This window comes from Engystomops pustulosus, chromosome 5, assembly GCF_040894005.1.
Source record: "Engystomops pustulosus chromosome 5, aEngPut4.maternal, whole genome shotgun sequence".
Lineage (NCBI taxonomy): Eukaryota > Metazoa > Chordata > Amphibia > Anura > Leptodactylidae > Engystomops > Engystomops pustulosus.
This window is the reverse complement of record NC_092415.1, coordinates 165,676,481-165,697,467: the sequence shown is the minus strand read 5'-3', so window position 1 is coordinate 165,697,467 and position 20,987 is coordinate 165,676,481. Positions and strand designations below refer to the sequence as shown.

The window sequence follows — 20,987 nt, the reverse complement described above, 5'->3', positions numbered from 1 at the left end:
AAGAGAAAACCCATTTTAAAATTAGTTATGCAATTTCTCCCGAGTACGGAGAACCCCTGCATGTGGATGTTCCTTGTTGTAAGGGTACACAGTAAGTTGGTTCATGGCACACTTTTTTGCACTATAAAATATTTGTTTTATCTTATTATTTGTGGGATGAGATGCATTTTTCAGTGGTACTATTTTGGGCTGGATATACCCTATTGCTAAAAATTCATTAACTTGTGTTGCGAGGAAGTTGTAGAAAAAACATCAACGCTGTAATTGATTTTTCTTTTTTGTTTTTTTGGTGTTCACCATATACCCTAAGGCAGTGATGGCAAACCTTTTAGACACAGAGTGCCAAAACCACAACCAAAACCTACTTTTATGTCGCAAAGTGCCAAGATGACAATTTAAGTAACATATCGATACCAACTGTATCATAAGTCTTAATCCTATTGGGGTTCTAAAGACACCAATACAATAGAAAAAAAAATTGGATTGTAGCTTCCTTCCAGGGTCCCCTGAAGAGGAAGAATCAGGGGATCCAGAGCAGGAGCTCCAACCATGATCCATCCATGTCGATACCTTCTTGCTTCTTGTGTAGCCCTGGCAGCCAAGGATTTGTCGTTTTAAAATAGTTTTGGACTACAGGAGGGTGCTAGGGTGAAGGCCTGGGTGCCCACAGAAAGGGCTCAGAGTGCTACCTCTGGCACCCGTGCCATGGGTTTGCCACCACTGGTCTAATTCAGTAGGACTATTGTTAGGGATTTTTATGCAGGGCCCCAACAGCCCTCTTGACTTTTGTAAGGTGAGTCCTAATTAACCCTTTCATGATTGAACATAGAGACCAAGATATGTCAATCTCTTAGTCAAGATCTTCTCCCGTTTAATAATCAAAATGCATAATATATATCAGACAGAAGAGTCATCAAAGGGGTGTGAATAGTATACAGCAAAGCTATTGGACATCAGCATATTTTGGGAAAAAAGTTAATTAATTGTGTTCAGTTCTCAGAGACCTTGTACACAGATATTGTTTATACTAATTTCCTCTGCCAGAAGGTGATAAGTGGCTCCAGAATCCTAATATCATGCAGCTTCGAGGACAGACTGGCTTCTCATTAAATGTCAAAGGGTATTAGCTGACAGGCGAGCAAACATGTTACATAAAATGAAGTTTGAATCATGACATTAACTTGACAATGGTCAGGGAACATGGCCGCTGTATCTAAGATGGCGGACAGTAGTCAAGATGGCGTCCGAAACAAGTGTGACCTCCTTAACAATTCCCCCCTTTGAGCTTTGCTGGCCTGTAACTCCATCCTGAGCGACCTCCTCAAGCTCCAGGTACCCACAGATAGGCTAAGCCCGTACCTGCTGGACTTGTTAACTCTTCACCAGATCCCCTGGAGGCTGGTCACTCAGGGGTTACAGGCCCGCACACTCAAATCACATCACTGAGTTCCCATAGTCCATAGGTTTGTAAACAGGCAGCATCATCCTCCGCTCCGGGCACTTCTCCTGTCCTGGTTCTTACCGCTTGGACGGCCATCTAGGACATGGTGGACTTGATGAGGGGGACCACACCGCACAATAAGTGACAAGAGCAAAATCACAGTCCCCAATATCACCCCCACTTAAAGGAAACCCTTCCAATCCCCCAACCACAAAGTGAAGGACAGAGTGTCCACTCCAGAGTTTCTCTTGAGTTCCCTGGACAGTCCTTCAATCTTTTCACGAGCATGGGTAATGGATCCATAGGGGGCGATGTCATCTGGGATGTATATGCGACAAGCCACTCCCACCATCTTACAGACTCCTCCCTTCTCAGCAAGGGTCATGTCCAAAGCCATGCGGTTCTGGGAAGCATCTCCGATATAATTCACAAATCTCTGTTGATTACAATAAAAAACAGTTACCCAACCAACATCTTTGCTCATAGCTCTCTGGGAAATAATGATCTGTCATGGGGAATACCTGTCCATATCTGATTGTGGGCCTTGTACTCATCTGGGACCCCCCCTTGGCGCTCCCACTGTATCTATATAAACGTTGTCATCTAGGTGCTTCTCTCTCAGACCTCCAGAATCCTTTGGGATTCTCTACCTTTTCTTATGTGTCTGATCAACCTTATCCCTGGGGATCACGAGGAAGGAATGTGCAAATTTTATCACCGTACACTCACCTTCCCAGCCTCTAGGCCTGACCTGACTCTCCTATCCCCACAAATCCTGTACATCAGACACTGCTAATACAGGGTTACCTGTGCTGTCAGTGGTAAAGAAGGTCATTGTCTTGTTGCACCAACCGTAGGTAAAGTCTCCTACTCTGGGGGCATCCTGGTCAGCCCTATAGTTACAGTGATAGTCATGGTTGGGGTGTCCCTGAGCATACAGTCAGTCAGATGAGACCAGCTAGCAAGAAGAATAAGTAAACATGGAATAGAAAGCGTGGAAGCATGCTGACTTCCCTCTAGCTTCACAGACGTGGCACTGGTCAGCAGGACTTGGAAAGGACCGTCGTAGCGAGGCTCCAGACTCTCTCTCTGGTGTCTCTTTACCACCACGTAGTCTCCAGGCTTCAGGTTATGCATCCTGAGGTCTCTGTCTGCATCTGAAAAAGGAATCAGAAACACTTTTGCGGACCTTTTCCAAGGCCTGGCTCAACTGTGTGGCATGTTCCACCTGGTTTCCTGCCATCAGCTATAGGGTCTGTGGGGAAGTAGGGGCTTAGTCTGGGTGCACAGCCAAAAGGTACTTCAAAGGGGGACAATCCCATCTTTCTGTTGGGTGTGGTCCTAACTGAGTAGTGGGCAGCAGGAAAGCACTCATGCCATGGTTTCCCTGTTACTTCCATGGCCTCCCGGATCTCTAACTTAAGAGTGCTGTTTAAAGTATCTCAAAGGCACCACCAACTTGGGAAGGGCAAGGGGTGTGCAGGGCCTGTTCTATACCCAGGAGGGACAAGGTTTCAGGTCTTTACCAGTCCAGTGAAGTGGGTTCTGCGACCGGACTCTATGGTCTCTGGAAGTCCAAACCTGCAGAAAAAATCTCACTCACCAACTTCTTGGCTGCAGCTCTGGCAGTAGCCTTGGTCATGGGAGAAGCTTCTGGCCACCCTGGAAAGAGATCAATGCACACAGGCACGTATTCCTACGTACCACTTTTTGGTAGCTGGATAAAATCCATCTGCAGTCTCTGGAAGGGATACAGCGGCTTGGGTGTCACCTTCCATGGGGTCTGTACCACCTTACCCGGGTTGTGGCGGGCACAGACTATACAGGCTTTCACTAGTCTAGTGACAGGGGTAGTAATACCCGGGGCAAACCACTGGTGGTTTATGAGCACTAGCATGGCCATTTTGGATGTGTGTGTGTCCGTGGGCTACTTGACTTACTGTCGGGTGCAGGGCTCTGGGCAGGCACACCCTCTCTCCCAGCATCCAGGTCCCATCGGCATCTGGGCTCCAGCTTTCCTCCACACTCCCTTCACTTCTGATGACACTCGGGCCACCAGGGACTGGAACACCTGTGGATCAAACTTTTAGCTCAGAACTCAGCGCTGAGACTTCAGGACAGTCTCTGGGCTCCATCTGTGCAGCTGCCTTCGCCATCCCGTCAGCCACATACTTGCCCTTGGCTTGTGGAATTACCAAATTGTGTGTGCTTTTACTTTTATTATCCCCACCTCTTTTGGAAGTAAGAGAGCATCCATGAGCTCTTTAACCAGCGTGCCATGCTTAAAGGGGGTCCCTGCAGAGGTGAGGAAATCTCTAGCCTTCCATAAGGGTTCATAGTCGTGTTTAGACCCCAGAACTATACCTTGAGTATAGATGTTTGCCCTTTTACCTTCCACCAGCTGTAGCGCTTCCCTGAGTGCCGTCACTTCACCTCCTGCGCTGACCTGTGTGGAGGGAGTGGTTCTGCTTGTACTACCTCATGTGCGCCACTGACCACTGTATATCCAGTGTAGAACCGTCTGTCTTCTCCTGCAGACCTGGAGCCATCTATGAGAAAAAAACTCAACATCTGGGTTAATCACCCTTCTCTCCCCCCCTCTCTGAATCCTGGAAGACTGGCGATAGAATGAAGGATTCAGAGCTGTGCACCTTATCAGTGTATCCTGGGGCATCAGGAGTGCACACTGGAGTCTGAGCTGTCTGGCCTTTGCTCAGATGCTTGGGCTGTACTTGGGTGAGGACACTGTGCAAGGTATGTGGGGTTTGCACAGTAACTGAGTGATCTAGGATCTGGGATCAGCTCACTGGCCTTGCTGAGCAGATTGCTGGCTGCAGCAGCTACTGACACATGAGGGGCTCCCCACACGACTGAGTCTAACCGGGCCTAATAGTAGGTCACTGGGGAAGCCACCACGTTCCTGGGCTAAGACACCTGTCTCCTAGATGAAATAAAATAAAAGGTCTGGCTCAGTGGCATGTGCCTAGGGCCGGGGCAGACAGGATTTGCCAGCTTAGGGCTATGGAATGCATCAATTGCCTCCTGACTAAGGGCAAATGGGGAAGAGGCAATTCAGTCAGAAAGGGGCAGCATTGGGCTGGGGCAGCAGACCTTATCCCATGCTGCAGGAGCTGGCCAGTGCTAGAAACATGTGAAGAGGCTTAGGGCCTCAGGGCAGGGGCACATTCTGGACTGCCAGCTTTCTTCCCTCTGTCAGCTATCTGCCTGTGGCTGAGAAGCAGTGGCCTAGGAAGACCACCTTCTCCTGGCAGTACCGGAGTTTGTCTCTGGGAACTTTGCAACCCTTCTGGAACAGAAAATACATAAGGTCAATAAATGCATCCTGGCAAACAAAAACAGTAGGTCCTCCACATACTGAAAAGGAGAACATCCAGTAAGGGGCTAGTCTGCCAGTCTACTCCCTGTAGGGCCGTGGGGTATTGGCTGGGTGAGTTTTACCCCCCTTGTGGGAATCTACATCAGATATACTGGAATACTGAACTGGTAAAGGCAAATAGGTCCTGGCAATCCTCATGTAGGGGCACAGAGAGGAAAACATTTGCCAACTCAATAACAGTGAATAATATGTCACTCTCAGGGACTGCTGCCAGTTTGGGCTAGGAACCACTGGGCTTCAGTACACTCATTGGCAGCTTGGAGGTCATGGACCATGCTACATGTATCCGGCTGTTCTTTGTGAGTCTTTTCTTGACCGGGAATGGGCTAAAATCATCATCGGACTAGCAGGGGAGAGTTCTACAATGAAAGGCGATAACTCTGTTTGGGGGGGCCGTTCAGAAGGGGGACTGTTCTCGCTGACATCCTTGTCCATAACCACCCCCCTTGTCTTGCCCTGTGGGGGCCGTCTCCGCCACTCACTACAGTAATGTCTCCTCCCCGCAACGCCCACTTGGGTTGGTCGGTTGAGACTTCCGGAGATGTTGTCAATCTCACTTTGGCGTGGTCTGTGAAACATCCTCTATTCCCTCTGAACGTCAATGTCAGAGTCCCTCCACCACATCTCCAGTCCAGTGTTCTGTGCTACCTATAAAGTTCTGGCCAGACTCCAACGTCTCAATAAAATCCAGGTACACTTGTGTTGATTGTTAATCAAAAAGGAACAAAAGTCAGTCATAGGCTCTGTAATACAGTTGGGGGGCTCATTCTTGCTTAGTCTGTTCATGGGATACACAGGAGGAGGTGACATCACACTGTATCCCTGTTCCACCACCAAAAAAATTCCTTCAAGTCTTTTTTTTTTTTTTTTTTTTCCAGGGAGAACTCTAAACGCAGCGATCTACCCCTCCCAAATGTAAACAACTTCAGCTTACTGTAGCGTCAAGGTCAGAACAGAACACAAAGTGATAACACAGCTCAGACAGAGCCCTAGATTTTTGGAGAACTTCAGCATCAAGGCCATGTACATGTCTTCACAAAACAAAACGCAGCTCCAACAGCCCCCACCCTTTTGTTAACCCCTTTAATGCCAGAAAGCAGGTACCGGAGACATTGTAACACTTTTTCATAGTAATTTTTCTCTAATTGTCGGGATCAATAAATTTGAATAATACTCAAACAACCTCCATCCCTCACTCCAAGACCCCTAGCAGACGCCCCAAGCATGGTCAGCTGTTATCCTACAAAGCCCCACAACATGGCCGCCACTGAAAAATAAACTGTCTTAAGATGGCCGCCACCGAAGAATGGTAGGGCGTGTCATCTTCTCTAACCACCAGATACAGGGGTGGAGTCTGGATTACAGGGGCCATTTTTCACTCCAAGGAAAATATAATTAAATCTCTTTTTCCTCAAATTCTTTCCACATCAAAAACTTTGAAATGTCCCCTATCGCCCGTCTCTTTCTTCATTGGGCACTCTGAAGGATTCCTGTCCCTCTGTCCTGGTCCGTCCGTCAAAGTCAGAGGCTATAAGTGTCTGTTTCCAAAGTTTTCTCACTTGTACAATCATCAGATCATCTGACACATCCCAAAACCTTCAAACCTTCAATATTACTTTTCTTTCCAGCACATGCTACCAGCCCTTCTGTCCCATTATATCAACTTTGCACTTTTCCATCAGTTCGACTTAACTCCACAACCTTCTGTCTACTTACATCATGCCAATCTTCTGTCTACCTACATCTTTTTGTCTGCAATGCACTTGGCTCAATTCCAATTCACAACTCATCATAAATACCTACTACTGCAACACAACCAAACTTGTCCCCACAGACACAGCGAATGCCAACACCTCGATTTACTGACCCCAAAGAAACTAGATACCAGACATCCACAGAGGACTCTACACCAAGTCAACTCTGACCTGTCACTACTCTTTCACCGACTACACCAAGTCCACTCTCTTACCGACTCTTTACTAAGTCACTACTAGTTCTTACAGTCCCACGAGGCTGTTCAGACTCCCAAAAAAAAAGAAAGCTAAACACACACTTGATCAGAGCGGGTCTCCGCTGCACGTGCACAAATTGAGCTCTATACCTCTATGGGTAACCCTATTGGCACCAGTCAAACAGTACTAGACACTATGATAATCACAACAGAATATCTCCCACTCTCCCACTCTAGCATTGCAGACATCTAAGGGTTACTACTTCCCGTCTCACTGCTTCAGCTAACACCACAGACTGTCTGACCATCCCTCACTGTCCAGTCTCTGTTCAGTCTCTGTCCATCACCTTACAAAGTGGTTCTTTGCCAAAAACTCTGAGCTTAGGTTACAGTGAACAACAGTGGCAAATACATAACACAGAGACAGTCTTACCCGGTCCGTCCAACCAGTGACACAGAAGTGACATATCAAGGTAGACAAGAAAAATTAATCTCTTACCCTGAGAGCTCTCTGGTCAGTTCTGTTCACCGAGCCGGCGGGGACTCTTCACGGAGGCTGTCTTGGTGCTGTTGTTGTTTACTCCTAAACCCACCCAGATGGACGCCAAATATTGTTAGGGATTTTTATGCAGGGCCCCAACAGCCCTCTTGACTTTTGTAAGGTGAGTCCTAATTAACCCTTTCATGATTGAACATAGAGACCAAGATATGTCAATCTCTTAGTCAAGATCTTCTCCCGTTTAATAATCAAAATGCATAATATATATCAGACAGAAGAGTCATCAAAGGGGTGTGAATAGTATACAGCAAAGCTATTGGACATCAGCATATTTTGGGAAAAAAGTTAATTAATTGTGTTCAGTTCTCAGAGACCTTGTACACAGATATTGTTTATACTAATTTCCTCTGCCAGAAGGTGATAAGTGGCTCCAGAATCCTAATATCATGCAGCTTCGAGGACAGACTGGCTTCTCATTAAATGTCAAAGGGTATTAGCTGACAGGCGAGCAAACATGTTACATAAAATGAAGTTTGAATCATGACATTAACTTGACAATGGTCAGGGAACATGGCCGCTGTATCTAAGATGGCGGACAGTAGTCAAGATGGCGTCCGAAACAAGTGTGACCTCCTTAACACTATCAGCTGTGTATCCACCTGACTTCTGCACAACAGAACTGATGGCCCCCAACCCCATTTATAAGGCAAGAAATCCCACTTATTAAACCTGACAGGGCACACCTGTGATGTGAAAACCTTTTCTGGTGACTACCTCTTGAAGCTCATCAAGAGAATGCCAAGAGTGTGCAAAGCAAAAGGTGGCTACTTTACAGAACCTAGGACAGTGATGGCGAACCTTTTAGAGGCCGAGTGCCCAAACTACAACAAAGACCCGCTTATTTATCCCAAAGTGCCAACACAGAAATTTAATTTTTGATTTATACTCCCTGCTCTCTCACAGTTTTCATTGATACCAGCCCCTGAGGACACCAATAAAGCAGAAAATAGTCCCAGGTAGCGCTGTCACTTTAAAATAGCTCTGTGCACAGCAAGTCCTGGGCTGTCTGGGACTGCAGGAAGATACCTGGAGTCCTCTCTGGTGATGGCCTGAGTGCCCACAGAAAGGGCTCTGAGTGCCACCTCTGGCACCAGTGCCATAGGTTTGCCACCACTGCCCTAAGGAATATGTTAGAATTATTCAATGGGTCAGTGTGATTACTGCAATGCCAACTCCCTATATTTTTGCTTACGTTTTACTAATTTTGTACAAGAAAACCCCACTAGGGGAAAAAAATCATAATTCTTGGTGAGTTTTTTAATTATATTTTTACGGTGTTCATCGTGTGGGTATGATGATTTTGTTTTATTGTATTTTGGTCATTACGGAAGTGGCAATACTACATATGTTTCTATGGCGATTTTAACTTTTTTTTATTGTATATGTAAGTGTAATATATAATGGGGCTTGGGGGGTTTGTGATAAATTTATTCGTTTATTTTTATGTTTTGACTTGTCCCACTATCATTTGTTTGCTGGTTCATTATAATACCCTGCAATACTAATATATTGCAGGGTATTAGCACTGTCATCCTATGCTGATGCATAGGCTGACACTGTCTGTAAGGTCTCGTATTTAACAGGCATTTACTACGGACAGCCCCAGGGCCTTTACTCAGAATCCGGGTTTGCCATAGTAACTATCGGCAACCCCTGAAACGCTGCGGGGGGCTGATCATTCAGGGGGAATATCCCCGCAGCCATTTAAATGGCGTGGTCGAGCTGACTGAACCATTTAAAGGGTTAACAAACGTGCTCGGAGTGAGCTCAGACTGCAGGTGTTACTTGGGAATGTCAGTGGTAGATTAACGTTGACACCCCGTGACTCCCGATGCCACCTCAGCTCCGGTGCTGAGCCAAACTGGCATCAGCTCATTGCCGTACTAGTATGGCGCTGAGCACTAATAGCGGGACTCTGTGCCGTACAAGTAAGGGGTTAATAATCTCCAGGCATTTATATTAAATGGACAGATGAGACACACGAGTGAAAGTAGTCATATACTGTATTTGGTTTAAAATAATACATCTTGATAGAATTATAAAATAGCCTGTGTTCGATGCAACCTATATTAACCCCTTATCACCGACACTAGTTTTCAGCTCAATGACCAGACTCGATTTTTCAAATCTGACATGTCTCACAATAATTGGTTATAACTTTGGAACGCTTTAACATATCCGGGTGATTTTGAGAATGTTTTCTCGTGACACATTGTACTTCATGTTAGTTATAAAATTTAAGTGATACGTTTTGCGTTTCATTCTGAAAAAAAGTTAAAATTTGGCAAAAGTTTGTAAAAATTCTTCATTTTCCAAGTTTGAAATGTTCTGGTTTCCAGACGAGATGTAAAACTACCCAAAAAGTTTGATAATCAACATTTACAGAATATCTGCTTTATGTTGAGATGATATTTTATGCTTCCAGTCATTTTTCTAGGATGTTATGAGGCGCAGAACTTTAGGTGCGATTTTTCTTATTTTCATGAAAATTGCCAAAACTCACATTTTGAGGGACAACTCAGCTTTCAGGTGACTTTGAGAGGCCTTAATAATAGTAAAACCCCATAAATTACCCCACTATAGAAAGTTCACCCCTCAACATATGTAAAACAACTTCTATTAAGTCCATTAACCCTTTAAGTGTTTCACATGGGTTAAAAAATATGGACCTGCGATTTAGAAACTATAGAATTTTTTTGGGAAAATACATTCATTTAGGCCAAAACTGACATTTTCAGAATAAATTAAATGATGAAACGCACTGCAACGCTTGATGCCCAATTCCTCCCGAGTGTACTGATACCCCATATGTGGTGGTGACTGCTGTACGGGCGCACGGCCGGGGATAGAATGAATGGAGGCGCCATGTACAGCAGATTTGTATTGTCACATTGTACGACCTATACATTTTTTTCTTTTTGGTAATGCGAACATATGAGGGCTTATTATGTACGGGATGAGATACAATGTATAGATAATTTATTTTGGGAGTCTAAAGCTTATTCATGAGATTTTATTAACTATTTCAAGGGGGACACAAACAAAATCATCAATTTTTATTTTGGATTGTTAGCATTTTTTTCCCCCCGCTCACCGTAACGTAAAAATAATATTTTATCTTTATTTTCTGGTTCACTACGATTGCGGTGATACCTCATTTATATAGTTTTTCTTATTTTTGCTAAATTTTCCTGAGCAAAACCAATATTGGAGAAAATCGCATTGTTTTTACTATTGACAACTTTTCAGGGCCATAACTTCTGTATTTTTCTGTTGTCAGATCTGGTTGAGGGCTTATTTTTTGCGAAAACAGTTGTTCTTTTCAGTCGTATCATATTAGGGAACGTAACTTTTTTTGATCACTTTTTAGAACATTTTTTGTGATGGTGTTTGATGGAAAATTGTATATTATGGGAAGTTTTTCGAGTTTTTTTTTTACGTAGTTCACCGAGCGGGTTCAATATTGATTTAGATTTATTGTACAGTTTAATACGGACGCGGTGATACCAAATATGTACGTGTTTTTGTATTTTATTTACTTTATTTGCATTTTATGTGATACTGGGGAAATTATGAGACTTTTATTTTATTTATTTATTTAATTATATTATAAAAAGATTTAATTTTTTTTTTTTACTTTTTTTTTACACTTTCTACTTCTTGGCTTGAATAAGCGATCATCCGATTGCTTATTCAAGCCTTTACACTGCAATACACTTGTATTGCAGTGTATACTGTAAGTAACTGAGCATGCTGAGCATGCTGAGCATGCTCAGTTACACACAGCCGGGTCCTGCCAGGAGGCGGAACCCGGCACAGAGAGGAGCCGACAGCCCCGGGTCACTCGTCGGAACCCGGGGCTGAGTCAGGAGGGATCGGATCCCCCGGTAAGCACACCGGGGGGGTCCGATCCACAGGGGACAAACTTGCACGCCGCGGTCATGCTTGACCGCGGCGTGTAAGGGGTTAAACACCCAGTTTTTCCGATCCCGGGTGTTAGTGCCGGGTCTGGGATGTGATATCACAGCCCGACACCGGCACTATAATAACCCGGTGTCCCGAAAACTTCTTCTGACGCGGCGCCGTAGAAAGGCGTCGCGTCAGAAGAAGTACCCTTAATGACCGCCGTAAAAAGCCGATAGGGCGGTCATTAAGGGGTTAAGATCTACTGTTAGGCGTCAAATGTGGATTTAATTATATACATCAGATTATATGATGTTCCTTCCAGTCCAGTGAATTAACATTTTCTCAATTTTTCAAAATTCTGGATGTGGTTCAATATACGTAAAAAATATAATAGTGTGGCAACTGCAAAGAAAAGAATACCGCACAGAAAAGTGTAGACTCTTCATTTGGACAAATTAATTGCACACTGTAAATGTCAACGATCAATGCAAGGAATCGTTACAGTGTTGCAGCTCAAAACCATGGTACCCAGGTTGTAAATCTGTTCACAAGCAAATTCAGTGTTTTGGCACACGTACAATTAAAAGTGCTTGGCCAAGCTATAAAACCAGTGCCTGTCACCGTAACAAAGCTTGTACCCCACTTTACCGGAATATATTAGCCATCCATCTTTGACAAGGAAACTATTAAACTTACTGAGACTTGTTAAACCAGTAAAAACTTTGGAACATTTTCATAGAATTTAATATACTTCTCTGCTACTTTAAATGGATTTGCTCCAAGATGAGGTCTTCCAACTTAGCTCAACTATTTCAAAAAGTTCAAATCACCTCCCCTTTTCTAAAACCAGAAAAAATCATAAACATTTCAGGTATCACCGCATCCCAAAAGTCCAGATATGTCAATATTTGACAAGTTATTTTCAGTCGTGAACCCTGTAATAGAAAATAGCGAAGAAATGTCTGAAACGACACCTTTTTTATAGGTCAATAAACTAACGCCACTTCTTTTAAATAATAATAAAAGTGATCAAACCGTCGTACCGCTCCACAAACAGTTTCAACTGAAAGCTTGTCCCGTCCTGTGAAAAATAACACCTTATACAGCTTCATACGCCAAAATATGAATGTTATTAGCATCAGGATAGGGCATCTTGACATGTACAGCATGTATAGCGCTGAAAGAGTTTTTCACCATCCAGCCTCAGGGAACTGGAGAGGATCTGCAAGAAAGAATGGTAGAGAATCCCCAAATCTGAAAGTGAAAAACTTGTTGCATTGTTCTCAAGAAGACTCATGGCTGTACTAGCTCCAAAGGTGCTTCTACTCAATACTGAGTAAAGGGGCTGAATACTTATGACCATCTTATATTTCAGTTTTTCTTGTTTACTAAATTAGCAAAAATATCTAGATTTCTGTTTAGTTTTTTTTGTCAAGATGAGGTGTACAGTGTACATTAATGAGAAAAAATAACTCTTTAGATATTTTTTATCTTACCAGTTGGCTTCAATGAAGGTTCTGCAGAAGATGAAGTATGTATTATTATGTTCTGCAGCAGCAGTGATGTGTATGATGAGGTTCAGCAGCAGCTGAGATGTGTATTATGAGGTTCTTTCATTACTTGGCGGAGGTTAGGAGCACAAATTTTTAGGTTCTCCCTGTTGGTTAAATGACATCAAAACTGACATGACCATGACAGGGCTGTTTGTAATAATAAACTAGGGAATATTTTAGAGAACGGGGACTGTTTAAGTTTCTGAATTAATACTTCCATGTGAGGTCACTGCAAAAGGACCCACTGAGGCTCTGCCGCCCAGAGTCCTCCTAAAACCTTGAGCAGGTCTCGAATACCCTTAAAAAATGTTCTTACAAGAGAGCAAAAAATGTTACACATTCCAAAATAAGACAACTAAAAAGAACAACTCTTCTTGCAGAGTTGTCAGCCAAAAAGTAAAAAAGTTATCATATACACAAAAAATGTGCTGAAAAACGTCCCCTCGGCTTATACACGAGTCTATTATTAAAAAAAATTACCCAGTTAAAAAAAATAAACTTAAATAATCGCCCTTCGATGTCCCCACGCCCCGTCTTCTTTCTTCTCAGCGGCTCCTCTTCTCTCTTCTGGCATGGATGCGGCCATATTTTCTTCATGGCCGTGCATACTATGACGTCAGTAGCGGCCGCGTCATAGTATGCGCCTGCTAGAAGCAAACATGGCCGCGTCCATGCCGGAAGAAAGAAGAGGAGCCGCGGAGAAGAAAGAAGACGGGGCGCGCTGACATCGGTAAACCGCGCTGACATCGGAGGGTGAGTATTTAAGTTTATTTTTTTAAGGTCCGTTGGGGCAGGCTGCTGTATACTAGGGGCTGCTGTATACTACTAGGGGCTTGCTGTATACTACTAGGGGCTGCTGTATACTACTAGGGGCTTGCTGTATACTACTAGGGGCTTGCTGTTTTCTACTAGGGGCTTGCTGTATACTACTAGGGGCTGCTGTATACTACTAGGGGCTTGCTGTATACTACTAGGGGCTCCTGTATACTACTAGGGGCTGCTGTATACTACTAGGGGCTGCTGTATACTACTAGGGGCTGCTGTATACTACTAGGGGCTTGCTGTATACTACTAGGGGCTTGCTGGCTGTATACTACTAGGGGCTGCTGTATACTACTAGGGGCTGCTGTATACTACTAGGGGCTGCTGTATACTACTAGAGGCTTGCTGTATACTACTAGGGGCTTGCTGTATACTACTAGGGGCTTGCTGTTTTCTACTAGGGGCTTGGTGTTTTCTACTAGGGGCTTGCTGTTTACTACTAGGGGCTGCTGTATACTACTAGGGGCTGCTGTATACTACTAGGGGCTTGCTGTATACTACTAGGGGCTTGCTGGCTGTATACTACTAGGGGCTGCTGTATACTAATAGGGGCTGCTGTATACTACCAGGGGCTGCTGTATACTACTGGTGGCTGATGTATAGTACTAGGGGCTTGCTGTATACTACTAGGGGCTTGCTGTATATTACTAGGGGCTTGCTGTATACTACTAGGGGCTGCTGTATACTACTAGGGGCTGCTAAATACTGCATGGGGGCTGGCAGGCTGTATTCTTCTGGGGGCTGACAGGCTGTATACTACTGGGGGCTGGCAGGCTGTATACTACTGGGGGCTGGCAGGCTGTATACTATTGGGGGGGGGGGGTTGACCAATGCATTTCCCACCCTCGGCTTATACTCGAGTCAGTAGTTTTTCCCAGTTCTTGTTGGTAAAATTAGGGGTCTTGGCTTATACTCGGGCCAGCTTATACTCGAGTATATACGGTATGTCTCTGAAAAGATGAGGATGTTAAAATTAACAAGATTTTTTCCAAATTAGTTTTTATTCAGTAAAATTGTGAATAAATAAATAAAGCTGTATACACTGCTCAAAATACAAAAGGAACTCTAAAATAACACATCCTACATCTGAATAAATGAAAAATTTCCATGCTTCCTTCTGTAAAAAGTTGAATGTGCTGACAACAAAATCACAAAAGAATAATCAATGGAAATCAAATTTATTAACCAATGGAGGCCTGGATTTGGAGTCACGCACAAAATTAAAGTGGAAAATCACACTACAAGCAGATCCAAATTTGATATAATGGGACTCATTTACATACCTGTCCGACGGGGTTCACCCGAAGTGCACTGTGCCGCGAATCACTAAGATAGTGCGCCGGGTATCCTGCATGTGTCGCTTCCCTGCTCAGGTCTGACGTAGTTCACCATCTTCTTCCTGGTGCATGCGAGTGCTTGATCCTGCGACACAATTTGAATGTTAAATCCTGCGCTCAGTCCGAATCAGTCGGTTCGTCTGACGGCCCGTCCCCCTCAATCTAATTCAGGTCTGGGGAACGAGCGGGCCAGTCCATTGCTAAATTGTCTTCATTTTGCAGGAACTGCTGACATACTTCTGCCACATGAGGTCTAGCATTGTCCTGCATTAGGAAGTACTCTGGGCCAACCACACCAGCATATGATCTCACAAGGGGTCTGAGGATCTCATCTTGGTACCTGATGGCATTCAGGCTACTTCTGGCTAGAACATGGATGGCTGTGCGCTCCTCCAAAGAAATGCCACCCAACACGATTACTGACCCACTGCCAAACCGGTCATGCTGAAGGATTATGCAGACAGAATGCTCTCCACAGCATCTCCAGACAGTCACATGAGCTCAGTGTGAACCTGTTTTCCTCTGTGAAGAGCACAGGCTGCCAGTGGCGAATTTGCCCATCCTGGTGTTCTCTGGCATATGGCAATGGCTCCAGCTATCTAAATGCTGTAATCCTTCAGGTTTCTATGAATGCAGGCCATTGGAAAATCAAAAAAATAAATAAAAATCAAAAGCAATATTTATTTCCAGCTATTGACTGGACATGGCAAAAAAGCAAAATATGTGTATTTAATTGGGGATGGTGAAATTAATAGCCCAGGTTTCTTAGCCAAATATTGGGTATATTCTTTCTCAGTCTCAGAGTGAGTAAATCTGTTCTTCAATGGAATATCAATAGAGTATCTTGTACCAAAAGTGCGCCAGCTCCAAGTCCACAACAGCTTTGTGCGCACGGCCCAGCCAGCACACAACTGTGATGTCACCAGCGGCTGATCCAGTTGGGATTTCGATCTTGGGTAGATCAAGACACTTGTGATCTAGCTAGAATAGGGATTTTAGACACAATACTCTTGATTCTTCATTCCCTTTTGCTACTGTACTTTAGAATTGTGTCCTTTGACTCTCACCAATCCAACAAAAACTGTGCATTTAAAATAAAACTTTTAATGGTCCAAATATTTAAAAACCACCCAAAACAGGTTAGTGTAAAAGTGCATGATAAAACTGCATAGCATCACCCATGCTAACAAAACACTGGACATACAAAACACAGAAGATATGAGAAGTAAGGTATACAAACAGTATTTAGTTAGATCCAACAGCACTCGCTTGGAAAAAGGATAATCTATCTTACCAGAATCCTAGAGGCGATATATAGGTACCGGATTCCCAGGGCAGCAACACAGGCATCTGATGGCTTGCAGAGCTCCATTTTTCTAAAAGGGAAGGGAGTAAATGTCTATTCTGCCCCTAATAAGCCTGAAACATGACCCCTGCCCTTAAAAGGGCAGTACAGCTACTGTCATGCCATGTTTGCCTGTCTTCTAGGTTAAGTGCCATTCTTATATTTTGCTAAATGTGAATTGGATATTGAATTGTCACACAGAATTTCTATGTGTTTATGTTTTATTCTCTACCTGTTTCTTTTTAAACACTACCTTCCATTTGACATACATTGACAGAGTGCATGCTTTTTACTTTTGTCTTGATGTTCATTTGTGTGTCTGATATTCCATTTACTTAAAGGGGTTTTCCCACGAAGACAAGTTAAGGCCTAACTTGCTGATTAGTGGGGGTCTCGGGGATCGTGAGAGTGGCGCTCGGCAATTTCCATCAGCTCCATAGAGAATAATATGGCAGAACGGTCATGCACAGCCATCTCGTTTTCGCGATCTGCAGGGTTCTCAGCACCAAAACCCCCACTGATCAGCAAGTTAGGCCCTATCCCGTGGATAACTTTTATTTAGCTAATATGTAAAATTTCTAAAGAGACTATTGGGGCTATTGGAGTAGCCGGAGCTAAGGCTACATGGCGCAACTACTCTACGCTGTAGCATCTTTGTTCCTCCTACCAGAAATCTTTGTCCGCGAAGCCTGCCGGCTACTATGTGGTGGTAGGTTCCCTTTAAAGTTCTTTTGCTAATTAGTATTGTTTTGGATTTTTTTTAACATTTCTATCAGGATAACTATTTAAGTACAAGTGGAAAAACTTACAGAGCCCATGTAAGGAGTAGAAGATACTGCCCCAAACCTGCTTCTTTATAATCATATAATTACACTCACCGGCCACTTTATTAGGTACACCTGTCCAACTGCTCGTTAACACTTAATTTCTAATCAGCCAATCACATGGCGGCAACTCAGTGCATTTAGGCATGTAGACATGGTCAAGACAATCTCATGCAGTTCAAACCGAGCATCAGTATGGGGAAGAAAGGTGATTTGAGTGCCTTTGAACGTGGCATGGTTGTTGGTGCCAGAAGGGCTGGTCTGAGTATTTCAGAAACTGCTGATCTACTGGGATTTTCACGCACAACCATCTCTAGGGTTTACAGAGAATGGTCCGAAAAAGAAAAAACATCCAGTGAGCGGCAGTTCTGTGGGCGGAAATGCCTTGTTGATGCCAGAGGTCAGAGGAGAATTGGCAGACTGGTTCGAGCTGATAGAAAGGCAACAGTGACTCAAATCGCCACCCGTTACAACCAAGGTAGGCAGAAGAGCATCTCTGAACGCACAGTACGGGCAGATGGGCTACAGCAGCAGAAGACCACACCGGGTGCCACTCCTTTCAGCTAAGAACAGGAAACTGAGGCTACAATTTGCACAAGCTCATCGAAATTGGACAGTAGAAGATTGGAAAAACGTTGCCTGGTCTGATGAGTCTCGATTTCTGCTGCGACATTCGGATGGTAGGGTCAGAATTTGTCGTCAACAACATGAAAGCATGGATCCATCCTGCCTTGTATCAACGGTTCAGGCTGGTGGTGGTGGTGTCATGGTGTGGGGAATATTTTCTTGGCCCTCTTTGGGCCCCTTGGTACCAATTGAGCATCATTGCAACGCCACAACCTACCTGAGTATTGTTGCTGACCATGTCCATCCCTTTATGACCACAATGTACCCAACATCTGATGGCTACTTTCAGCAGGATAATGCGCCATGTCATAAAGCTGGAATCATCTCAGACTGGTTTCTTGAACATGACAATGAGTTCACTGTACTCAAATGGCCTCCACAGTCACCAGATCTCAATCCAATAGAGCATCTTTGGGATGTGGTGGAACGGGAGATTCGCATCATGGATGTGCAGCCGACAAATCTGCAGCAACTGTGTGATGCCATCATGTCAATATGGACCAAAATCTCTGAGGAATGCTTCCAGCACCTTGTTGAATCTATGCCACGAAGAATTGAGGCAGTTCTGAAGGCAAAAGGGGGTCCAACCCGTTACTAGCATGGTGTACCTAATAAAGTGGCCAATGAGTGTATATAGTCAATGAAACAAACAGACATAAAAACGCGAAACAACAATTTGTTTTGTGGACCCAGCGAATTTGATCTGTGAATCTAGCAGCAGGAGGGTGGTTCTGTTTTCAACCCTTAAAAGCTGGTTTCTCTTAAAAAAAAAAAGTTTATGGATAAATGAACAATATTTATCAGATTCCAATGGAAATATTAGACAAATTTAAATTTCTTGGACTAAAAACTTGTGATCTGGTTACTGAAAATAAAGATGAATTCAGTTTGTGATGTTTTTAACAATGTATATGGCATTTAATTCTATATCATTACATAGGACCCCAAGCATTGGGCTTTAAAGTGAGATAGGAAAGAACATCACAGCCAGGCCACATGCCAAAACTGGAGGGATCTAGATAAGTTCAAAACCATAGGTCCCTGGACCATTGCTGTTCTCAACCTTTAATTAAGGTCTTCATCTATACAAAAGAGATAGATGTTGAAGACACAAAGGAGAAAGCAAACAGCCAGAATAGTGGCCACTGTAATGTAAATTTCACCTATGGCTTGGGTGCAGGCCCAGAAATCAAAGATGCGCCTTATAGTCCGGTGCGCCTTATATAAGAAATATACTGCAGACAAGATGTACTGTACATTTACCAGTGTTTAAGAGCTCCACCGCCAGCAATATCCTGCTACTGCCCACACGGTACACAGGGTCCCTGGCTCCTGAAGAGCCCTGGTACCACAACCAACATTGTGCCCATCCTGCCCTCCCCTAGCACGGAGAGACCGGAGCTGCCATAGTGCCGACCATGAGGCAATCCTCAGCAGCAGTAAGCAATCCCCCATACCTGCCAGCCCTGTAACAGGGGAAAGAGGAGCCACAGGGAACCCCACATTAATAACACCCTACCTGAGGAGAGAAAGAGAAGGGGCAGAGGGAGACAGCTTAACCACTGCTGCATCACACTTGCAACATTAACCCCCAGTTGCCCATACCTCTGAGATCGGAGCTTTGTGACACGCTGCAGCTGCCTTGAACTTATTTATTGGTGGTGCGCCTTATAGTCCGGTGCACCTTATATTCCGAAAAATACGGTACATAAATTTGGAATTCTACATTGTTGTCCCCATCCTTCTTTGCTTTACTTCGGGCCATGGTTCGTATTCTTTCTTCTCCTGGCTGGCCATGCTGCCTCCCCCAGGAGCATGTGATCTTTGTGCAATTAGATCAAAATGTAACGAAGAACCTTGAGTTAGTTTTGTAAATGTAAAAGTAATGTAGCCTAGCGGCAATAGATCTTTGTAAGGTGTGTGGATGTGTGGTCCAGTTCTTTTTTTCTCTTCCAATGTTGGTTTACACCTATCACTTGGATGGAGCTATGTTGTAGCTCCATCGAGGAGCTAGGAATAATATTGTACAATAAAAATGCTATGGAAAGCTCTGACCCTGTCACCAGAAGCAAGGAATGGGACTGTTACAGATAGTCCTCGCTATTAGAACTAATGTCCAATATGGACATAGCTCTTCATTGCTACTTTTATATATGAACGTTTTATTACATTATTATGTTTCTATAATATCTTGACTTACAGAAAGTTAATAAGGATTTCCTAATGACATTTCTGCCTAGATGTAGCACTGTCAGGACCTACCATAATAACCGAGAAGGATGGATTAAAACCAAGATGCCTAAACTCCAACAGTGAGAGCAGAGGATACATATTTGGATGAAGATGACAGATACTGTATCTTTTGTAGTGAGGCACACACATACCGTATATACTCGAGTATAAGCCGACCCGAGTATTAGCCGAGGCCCCTAATTTTACCACAAAAAAAAATGGGAAAATCTATTGACTCGAGTATAAGCCGGGGGTGGGAAATGCATTGATCACAGCCTCCCCAGTATATAGCCTGCCAGTCCCTGCCCCAGTGTATATAGCCTGCCAGCCCCTGCCCCAGTGTATATAGCCTGATAGGCTCTGCCCCAGTGTATATAACCCCCCCCTGTTGTGCAGCACAACAATACCATTGTAGCGGATGGATCGCACAGAAGATCTAAGGGGGAAGCCGGAAAGGTGAGTTTTGATTTATTTTTTTGACTCGAGTATAAGCCGAGTTTGGGTTTTTCAGCACATTTTTTGTGCTGAAAAACTAGGCTTATACTCGAGTATATAAGGTAACTACACACATTCAATCAAAACACAGGATAAATTACCATAACTACACACACATGTATATATACTAATACATATGTAGTATGTGACCTCCCTAAGCATGCCCAGAGGAAGGGCAAGATAGAAATTATGGTTTCCTCCAGGTTTCTTCCAGTATGGGTTTAAGTGTTTTACAATATTTTTACTGCTTTTTTTTTTTTTTTTAATGGTTTACAAGGGTAAAACTGAAGCTATAATCAGGAGAGACACAAATGCTACATATGACTTATTGCAGACTGTATCACACGTGTAACATCATAGTGCAGAAGTGTAAAGAAAAAACAAACAGTATATATTGGGGTAGCAGAAAAAAGAATCGGTAAAAGTATGGAAAGGGGGAAAGAAGCCCAACGGAGATCCATAAAATACATTGTCAAACTCTGGATTGATACGTGGATC

General features: G+C 43.8%; 1 protein-coding gene across 2 annotated transcripts in view; it reads right to left on the bottom strand.

The window, feature by feature from the left end:
• Nucleotides 1–848: 848 nt before the first annotated feature.
• Nucleotides 849–20,987, bottom strand: part of LOC140133460 (uncharacterized) — a 374,671-nt gene continuing 354,532 nt past the window's right edge. For both annotated transcript variants that reach the window (XM_072153682.1, XM_072153683.1), the window contains one exon: nt 849–3,103. In XM_072153682.1, the coding sequence (XP_072009783.1) occupies nt 3,000–3,103 (104 nt within the window). In that variant the 3' untranslated portion in view covers nt 849–2,999. The remainder of the gene's footprint in view (nt 3,104–20,987) is intronic.